The sequence below is a fragment of the Montipora foliosa genome, chromosome 5 (genome assembly GCF_036669935.1).
Source record: "Montipora foliosa isolate CH-2021 chromosome 5, ASM3666993v2, whole genome shotgun sequence".
Classification (NCBI taxonomy): Eukaryota; Metazoa; Cnidaria; class Anthozoa; order Scleractinia; family Acroporidae; genus Montipora; species Montipora foliosa.
The window spans coordinates 11,193,523-11,203,522 of record NC_090873.1 but is presented as its reverse complement, the minus strand read 5'-3'; the positions used below and the strand labels follow the sequence as shown (position 1 = coordinate 11,203,522).

Sequence of the window (10,000 nt, the reverse complement as noted above, 5' to 3'; positions counted from 1 at the left end):
ATTGCGTTGTGTTCTTGGGCAAGACACTTTACTCTCACGGTACTTCTCTCCACCCAGGTGTATAAATGGGTACCGGCGTAATGCTGGGGGTAACCCTGCGATGGACTAGCATCCCATCCAGGGGGGAGCATAAATACTCCTAGTCGCTTCATGCTACGGAAACCGGAGATAAGCGCCGGCCTTAATGGGCCTTCAGGCTCGTAACAGAGACTTTACCTTACCTTACTTGAGTCTTCTAGTCTCAACCCAAAAGGAATGGTTAATTTAACGATCAGTCTGGGACTAGAACTTGATTCCTAACTTAAGAACAAGGAAAGACTACTTTAACTGGTATATTCCTTACGGTTTGATCTTTATTACCTTAGGGATAGCAACTTAATATAAAAACAGGTCATTCTCGGCGGATCTGGGGAGGACGGATGAACCAAAATGGGCGCGTTGCCATTGAATCCTTTCGTCGATAATACTCACCAGATGCTTTCCTCTGGATAAGCGTCAGGTATTGAGATATTGTACAGCGCGTGTCAATATCTACGTCAACGTTACTAAGGTAACTTTCAATCAGAGGTATCAGGCCTGGAAACTCACCATTCTATAAAAAACACGAGAGAAAACGGGTAAAAAATAATTTTGATATTACGTTTGGGATAGGAGTTCGGACGGAGAAGAAGACAGGGGTAATAAGGAGAGTGCTATCCTCATTAGACGTATCGATAAGCCTATTTCACCTTGCCGTTGATAATCTTGTCAATTGACATCAGTTCAAACTCGTCTTCACAGTCCGTGTCGCCAATGTGAGCCTCACCATTAACTGCTGTGGAACCTGTAAACATATAAGACAAAAAAAAGGGGTACGCAATTGTGTACACGTCTCTTATAGGAGGCCAGGACAAATAATGAATGGATTGTTTGCTTAATAAAAGTGTTTCCTGATTGCTGTAAGCGAACTTAACAATGGTTTTTGATAATGGCAATGTGCTGACATGACATGGTCATCGTATTTTCAAGGTAAGAAATTATTTGTTGTCACATTGTTGACAAGAACCAGCAGTACAAATGCCATTTACTGTCTCGTATCAAAACGATTTACAAAACAGACAAATCGGAACAGTTTATAACTGATATCGAGTGTTGCATATGCAACATCAGTCATGTAATGTGAACAGAATCACCTTGAAAAACTAAAGTGTACAGTGAAAAAGAAACGAATGGATTTTTCTAAAATATTTCAAGTACGCGTCATAAATCATTGTAATAACAAACTAAAATGTGTACGTTCGCATGTAAGATTTCTTATTATCAGCGGAACTCTTAGATTAATAGGTGTCTTTTTCTGTTTTGCCAGGCAGCTTTCCAAAACCAAGCACGGTCATAAACCTAGATCCAAAGGATTTAGTTACTCCAGGTATTTAAAGGCACAGTGCCAAATATTTCTGCTACTGGAACACACAGTCTCCTTGAGCCTTAGGAGTGGTGAAGCATCTGCAGCCCCCAACGCAGGTGTTGCTGATCGCCTATTTAAACGCCATGGTCCTCAACCAAAGGGGGCTATGTTAAAGACTGCCGGGAGGCCTTTTCTTTTTTGAGAGGTGCAGCTGGCCGGAGGTTTCCTCCTAGGGGCAAGTGGACGAACGGGGAGGTTTTTTCACGCAGCTGTTGTTCCACAATCTCACTCATTAGTGTTTGCTTTAGTTGTATTTTCTTGTTCCTATCTTTATATGTAGCTATATTGTATTTATACATTAAACGAGCGCGTGCTTTAGCGAGGCACATTTAGATTTGAGGTGCCAGAGGTGGTTGGTTTGTTTGGTGTTGAGGCCAACTAGGATTTAGATGAGAGCAAACATTTTTCAGCATACAGGTTTAGGGTTAGGGTTAGGGTTAGGGTTAGGTTATACATTAAACGCTAACCCTAACCCTAACCTGTAGCTTAGTGTGCAACTGTGCAAGCCCAGAAGACACAAATAAAAACTACAATTGGCACCAGATTTCCTACAAGCAGATGCGAGATCTTGCAGACCAATTGATTAATTCCACAACACTGTGATATTTTGCCGGTTCCTCTTTTATGGCGGGCATCATATAAAAAACAAGAACTGATGAAAATCTGTATTTGGACGAGGTGTCTTTTTTTGTTGAGATATCATTCCTGGTTTGATTTGGACTGGATAGTTATTGTTTTCAAAGACCCACCGCTCTTAGAAGCGAAACACCCACAACACATGTTTGGTATCAAGGAGCATCACCGAGAGGCCAATCTAAGGTTTGTGCGAAAAAGACCGAATTCCTCAAAGCAACAAGAGCCCAAGCGAGCATCGAAACACATCAATTACTGACAAAGAAGCTGTCTTATATTGATGCATCTCCAGTCAAACATTTTCGCGTGATGAAGTCCTGCACATTGATGTCACTACAGTGTATCCCTATCCACGATCCTCTTGCGACACAATCATGAAACAAACGATTAACTCGACTATCATTCACAAACCCTTTCAGGGAAATAGTGTTCATTTACTATGTTTCAAAATAGACTAGTGCGCAAATGCTCAAATGGTTGAAGACGCAAAAAACCCTGGAAATTTCAGATAAATAAAAAAAGGGATCAAAATTTTCACTGCAGCAGTCCACAACACTTACATTTCTTTAAAGTCTTTCTGAAAAAAAACTTTTCCTTGCGAGCAGCATCTCTCTTTTGAGCGCTGATCATATTCTCATCCACCTAAAAACAAAATGAAGCAGACACATTTAACACATCTCTTGAAGCAAACAGCAAAATTGTCATGAAATTAACAAAATGCATGCATTTGCCAAAAACCAGTTGTAACAAATCAAAACTGAGTCATCCACTAACAGGGCCTTTCTGCAGGTACCGGAAAGAATTGCGTTTTTGGTCATTTGGGATTAGTCTTTATTTGGAGTTGTTTTGTTTTCTGTCCTTTGTTTCTTTTATTTTACGTAATTTCTGCTCCGGTACCCCCAGAAGCTGCCCACCAATAGATGGACCCAGATAATTTCGATAGCGTAAGAGTTGCATGTGGTCATAGCCGGGAGAGTCTTAAGCTTGACAATTTCAAGATTTTCGGTGGAGAAAGCGGCAGTTACTAATTAATAAGTTAGTTTAGTTTGTGTGGATGGCGCTCCGGCAAATGCAAATTTTATTAACAAATTAAGCCTGGTTTTCACTAGCGACGCAAGCATAAGCACAAGAAGCATACGCAAACTCAGTGGCTTTTTGTTCACTAAAGCCTTTTGTTAGAACAATAGACAATAATTAATAACATGTTAATGCGCCTGTGTGCTGGTTAGGGGAACGATTCTCGGACAACTTTTGCAAATATTCTTTATATAATAATATATATACTAGTATTTATACTATTATTAGAAGTTACATGAATTTCAGTCCATTTATTACATTTACATTTTAGCTTGTTTATATTTTAATTCTTAATTTTAGAATATGATATTACTGTAAATTATATACCATGTTTTTGCGTAACTAGAGTAGAATAGGAATTTTTTAGCATAGAAGAGCCAATTCATTTTTTGGAATGCTAATAAACCTTTATTGTTACTATTATTATACAGGGTAAACATTTCAGTTATACAACTGGTATCAATATGGGCCCTGTGAACTAATAATAACTGTAAATGATACAAAAATATATTATAGAAAATAAAAACAATAAAAAATAAGAAAAATGCACTGACAATTTCGATTAAAAATCATTGCATCTTTATAATAAAATCCACGTTTTGAGATTTCTAAGTTGATTTTATCAACAAAAAGGTTTCCTCTAATCTAGTGTTATAAGAATGAATGTCGCAATGCTTGGTATTAAAATAATCCTTAAAGAAGACAGGAGCAAGGCCCTTAAGACAGTTTTTAACCAGTTCCTTAGTGTGCTCGTCTCTTCTTTCGGAGAGCGGCTTCCATCCTAGTTTCTCAATGACGGCATCACTGGTCAAATCCTTCGAGTCTTTAAGGACAATTCGGCCAACTCTTTTTTGCAAACGTTCAATTTTCTTCTGGTTCTCGTTGTTTCAACTATGCCAGGTCTGAGGTGATGTCACAGTACTCCAGTAACGGTAACATCATCGATGCGAAAAGTAATAGGCCATTTTCGAAATATCAAATATTCAGCTTGATAGTGCGGCAGTGAGGACAAAAATAATAGAAACATCTTGGAATGAATGCGAAAAATATTTGCATATCATCCACCTTCCTTTGTCTTTGTCCTCTGAACCTCTCTTTCAAGCTGAATTACAATATATCAAAAAAGGCCTATTTGTGAAAATACGATCCGCTTTCTCAAGAACTTTTATATGTTATGATGTTTGTGAGAGAATAAAACGCAATGAACACAAAGTTTCACGCACTGGAACGTCTTCTTCTTGAACAGAGAAAATTTAAAGGCTATCGGAATACACCTTACCTAACCCACGTTTTGTGGCCTCAATACATCTTTATCACTCGGCGGCCATTTTGGAGTCCTTGGGGAATAAAGGTCGCGGGTTCGCACCCCTGCCAAACTATCAACCAGAGGTAAGGAGAAAGTCCTGCCTTTGCAATTTCATTTGTAAAGGGTTGGACTTTCGGGTCTTCCTAGATAAGGACTATGAACCGTTGCCTCCACCTCACAACCCTTCCCTTTCGCAAAAAGTTCCCAGTGTTGTGTCTTGCTCTGTTTTCTCCAGCAGAAGAAAGCAGTGATATCTCAAAACGGCTTATAGTGTTTGAAGTCACCTTAGCAGAAACAGCAGGCACAAGTCAAGGGGACCTTGCCAGATGCTGCAGCAAGCAAATGAAGGTGAAGCTTGGAAGGAAGTTTCTGGACACTGACGGGTTATATAAGTGGTTTTTTATTTAAGGTGCATGCATGTAAATTGTTTTAAAAAACTACAGTGTACGTCTAATTGGTATTTCTTACCTTAGACAAGGGAATAAGAAGATTGAGATCAAATGACAAAATGACCCTTGTGAGAAGTACAATGAAAGTTACATAAGCTGCATTCTCGAAGTCTGTCAGTTGCACCTTAAAAACACAAACAAAACGTCTTCAAAATGCTACATGTACCTACTGGAGGGGGACATGGCAATTAAAATGCTTATCATGGCATGAGTCTAATCTTAGTCTTCAGGACTGCAAATCCTTTGAATATGACTAAAACTCTCACCTCTGTGGGTCTGAATTCCACCCTCCAGCCGATACTAGAGTTGGGAGGAGGTGGCTTAAACCGCATGGTCTGCCAGTTTGTTGACTGAATATTCTGAGGAGATAAAGAAAAATACCTCTTACATGACTGCTCAAGTTAGTTGAAACTTGAGAACGTAGACCACTGAATTCAAGAGACTCTCTACCCTATTTTAACGTACAGTACAATGATGAAATGAAACTGCAATCAGTGTAGGATGTTTCCTTTGACATATTACAGAGCTACATGTACCTACTATCGATTCACTTCGAACAGCAATTACCTTTATAAGACTTATTTATTTTTATATTCATTAGACACTCTAGACATTCGCGAATTAATGAAAACACAAGACCATAGAATTTTTAAGAACGTATTATCTGATTGTAATCATCCTATATATAATCTATTACCTGAAATCAAAGACACTAATTATAACTTGAGAAGAAACACAGTAGTGAAACCACTAGTACGGACTACCCGCTTCATGAATGTATTTTCAAATGGACTTATTTTTAGATATTAATTTATATTGTAACATAAGATATGTGTTTTTATCTTTTGATCGAATAAAGACTCATTATTATTATTATTATTATTATTATTATTATTATTATTATTATTAATATTTACATCTTACTGTAAGGCACAGTTGTTACGTATACATGTATGACTAATGGGCACTGCTCTTATACATTTACAAATACATGTTTATTACCATCATGATAATTATGATAGTAATAATAATAAACTTTCTTTTCTGTTGGAGGGACAAGCCATCCTATGCTACTCTTCAATTTAAATCAGATGTGAAATTAATTAAGTTTCACAGCTACTACTGCCTTGTGTTACATTGACTGTTGAAAGTAATAAGCGACTTGCTTTGGTTTTGCATTACTTCAATCAGTGATTGGTTCAAAGTTCTTGCACAACGTTTTCAATCAATCGTGGCTTGCGCGTGCACATTTTCTCGTGCTTTGTGTTGGCCATGTGTAATTACTTCATTTTTTTATTGGTTTACTGGATTATCTCCGCCTTTTTGAGTGGCCAAAGAAATTACTTTGGTTTTGGTTTTACGACGCTCGATTGAAACTTGCTCTAAGTAAGTACATGTATGTCAAGTTATACTTTTGTTGTCTTGTTGAGTTTGAGTGAGGCTCCAGTACTTGGCTAAGTAGCCTGACTTCTGGCTGTTATACACAATTGTGGTCTCATTCACACAGAAGCCCTTCAAGCTAATCCTGACAAGCCGACCACATGCTGGAAAGGTCAGACCACAACACCGGGAACACTGTCCCCTACTCTTTTCGAATAGTGTGTGGGATCTTTAACGTTCCACGGAGTTAATGAACAAGGGCTGTGAGACGGGACCTCCGGCTTATCGTCCCTATTATCCGAGAACACTTGAAAGTCTAACCATTTGCAGCTGTAGTTACAAAGGCAGCACTTTCTTCTCGGTTATTTAAAGACCCCGAGTGTTGGTTCCCGCTGGAGTTGAACTCACGACCTCCCACGAGACAGCCCAGTGCTCAACCAACTTAATTATAATCATTCATCATGCTTGTTTTTAAATTATACGTTCTATAATAGTTCTATATTGTTGAGAGTATGGACCATCTTCACTAACAAAAAAAAGAAGATAAATATAAATCTCGGATTCTTGCATGAAACATACATTGTAACCCAAGAACAAAGTTCCTCTTTGGTTCTTCCAGGGAAGTTTTCAGATAAGGAAAAAGGTCCCTTGTAATATTAGGCAATTCAATTATAAGCTAATGTAACCAAATGAGCTGTACCTCAAAATGATTTGTATGTTGCTCATCATCTTCATGAATGTGTTCTTGAAACAGCGACAAAGGATCCCGGATAAACAAGTGTGCATAATGGCGTGCTAACTGATTGTCAATACCTGTTGTTGAAAAAACAGGACAAAAAAGACCAGATTACAAAAACACAATTCCGACTGAGATTTTTGGTTTGATAACAAACGAGTTTAACAGGTGACCAACTTTCATTAACTTCTACTCTCACAAGTTCTATTTTGTAACTAATACAGCACAATAACATTATTTTTAATTATGTCAATCAGTTGAGTGCTTAGTGTTTTTCTCTCATACACTTGCTACATTGAGTTGTGTTTCAATTTGTGCTGTTCATTTCTCTGCCCTTTCCCCTCCCCTCCCCTCCCCTCCTTTCACTGAAGTTGCACTACTGGCATGGGTGCACACCTGCCATTTTCACTACATGTTGCAGGTTGGGTGAAGTCAGTCTAGACTTATAATTAGCCCACTGCTACTATCTCAGGATTGGCTTCCACCACACTTTGCAGGCTCATGCTTAGCATTTGACAGTTTTAGCCACATGTTGCAGGAAAGGGCTCATATTGCTCAAGGCATATCCTTGCCACCCTCATTGGCTGCATTGTGGGAGTGTGTTGCTGCACACTTTCTTGTACAAGTGTGTACCCAATAACGTTACTCCCATTTAATGCCAATCACAGTGTTCTGTCTAACCCTACCTTGATATTTTAATATCAGAGTGGTGGTTTTTAAATGGAAATTGGGAGATTAAAAGAAAATGACATAGTCACAAACCAGAATCCATTAGTTGTTGACAAATGTCCTTGTCATGAACCAAGTCAATATCATTGTACTTATTTCCCTCTGGAGATAGGTATGTACTTATTGAGTCATATCTTGACTTGGGAATTACAAATCTGTTTTCTTTCAAAGGCTACAGAAGAAAGGGAAAATTGAGAAAATATGTGAGCTTATCTAATCAAGTGAGTCATTAGAGACCCTGACAGAGTGGGGGTACCAAATGTCATCAGCCTAAATTTAGAAACTAGTTACATTGATCACCATTTCATAAGTTTTGTTTTTATGTTGGTAGGAGGGTTAGGGTTCAGGTCAGTGTGTTTGGGACAAAATTTCATCATATAAAAATAGCTGTTTAAAATTATGGTACATGTAAGCAGCTTTTGGTGCTACTGTCAGTTATAAACTAGATCAGATAGTTAGATGTCATTTATCACTTGTTTGTGGCTTACATGTATATCTGTATTTCATGGCTATGTTGTTTGTTGGAATTTACCTCTGATACTGACTTGTAATATGAGAAGATAACATAAAAAGGTCACAGGAAGCCAACAAGAAGCATACAGTGTAGGGCCAAGTTCAAGTAACCCACCTTAAGTAGAATGATTAATACATACATGTAATATTGTTTTTTCATTATTACTGAACACTCTACCTCAAATAACCACAAATAGTATAGCTACATTTGTACATGTATCAAGGCGATTCATATAAACATAATTGTGAAGTGATTTATCCATGTTTGCTGACCTAGAAATTAAAATCACTACCTACATACATGTAATGACCTTATACAATGCATGAACCAACTGATCTGTTAATTATGATCACACTTGAGTAACCATATTTGTGACATTCAACAACTTAGAAAATGCAAAGACTGAGTTTTAAACAATAGCAAGTAACATACATGTAGGTACATGTACAGTCAAAGTCTCTCTGGCCATTCTCACTAACTTGGCTATCTATTTACCATTAATCTTAGATGAGTAGGATATCACTTGCCTCAAGTCCCATCTCTTCTGGAGTACGATCATCCACTGCACCTGCAATCACACACCAACGGCAATCCAGGTCTGAAAGGTATCCACGAAGAATGGGAGTTGCAGCAGACAGTGCCATCTAAACAAAAAAAAACCCCATTTGGAAGTCGATCCTAATTAACAATCACATGTGAAATTTACACAAAATGATAACCACACAGAAGATAATTCTCAGCATGGGGTACCTTACATGTATACTTTTCTAGATGGCTAGAAATAAATTAATGCCAATCTTGTTAGAATTATGATAGTTTATGCCATTCCTGAATAATTATCAGATGTAAAAAGCATCTTTTTTTATCAAAACTCACCACAATTGGAGTAACAACTGCAAGTTGGTCATAGAGGTAACGTGCTTCATTTATACTACAGGCCTGGAAAGTCATCTGTTCCACAGACAAAGCACATCATTAATATTTAATTTAACAAAGTAGGAAATGGTACATGTACAAGGGTGGGCACACTCAGATTTCACCAATACACTGTATGTGTTTTTTTTATGGACTCAGCAGTTTAATGTGGGATCCAAGTTAAGTCTACATGTACAGTATTGCATTGGTTTAACTAAGTCTATTGCAATGGTTTTTCACATGTTTTAAGAGGTGTTTCTTTAAAGACTCCAATCTCCTCCAGATAAGGCTCCATAATAATCCTTTTTTCCCTTTGAGTTAAGTCTATTTGATATGGTCCCATATCAGGTCTTTGTATGGTAACTATCATAGTCATAATTATACTAAAACACATTCATTAATTCCAGTATTCCATAAAGACCATCATATTAAAATGTTCATTTTTTGAACTCATTCAAAGTAAAATTAATATTATTTTGACTTGTACATCGAAGAACACCCTAAGGGAGCAAATTTTAAAAAGGCAGCTATCACAGAACAAATAATTAATATTTAACTACCTGAAGACAGGACATTCCCATACCAAAGCCCATAGCATCCAAATAGATATGATCAGGTTTCGCAGCCCTTGCACCCTCTCCTTGAACATCAGGAAACTTTTCAATGAATGGAGATGGAGTCTTCACATCCTTAAAAACTGGGGAAAAAAACCGAATACAGCCCAGTATGGGAGATTAGGGGCTTAGGTAGGGAAAATGCTGGATAGTGTTTCACTATCCAGCACAAATAGTAACAGTGACAAAAACTACTGTAAACT

General features: G+C 37.7%; 1 protein-coding gene across 2 annotated transcripts in view; it reads right to left on the bottom strand.

Moving 5' to 3' along the window:
- The window catches only part of LOC138003614 (glutamate--cysteine ligase catalytic subunit-like), a 21,730-nt gene that overhangs the window by 1,217 nt on the left and 10,513 nt on the right, over positions 1–10,000 (bottom strand). For both annotated transcript variants that reach the window (XM_068849782.1, XM_068849783.1), the window contains exons 9-18: positions 9,744–9,880; positions 9,145–9,219; positions 8,796–8,912; positions 7,788–7,926; positions 6,990–7,102; positions 5,176–5,268; positions 4,929–5,033; positions 2,638–2,719; positions 729–823; positions 472–592 (exon numbers count right to left, since the gene is read on the bottom strand). In XM_068849782.1, coding sequence (XP_068705883.1) covers positions 472–592; positions 729–823; positions 2,638–2,719; positions 4,929–5,033; positions 5,176–5,268; positions 6,990–7,102; positions 7,788–7,926; positions 8,796–8,912; positions 9,145–9,219; positions 9,744–9,880 — 1,077 coding nt within the window. The remainder of the gene's footprint in view (positions 1–471; positions 593–728; positions 824–2,637; positions 2,720–4,928; positions 5,034–5,175; positions 5,269–6,989; positions 7,103–7,787; positions 7,927–8,795; positions 8,913–9,144; positions 9,220–9,743; positions 9,881–10,000) is intronic.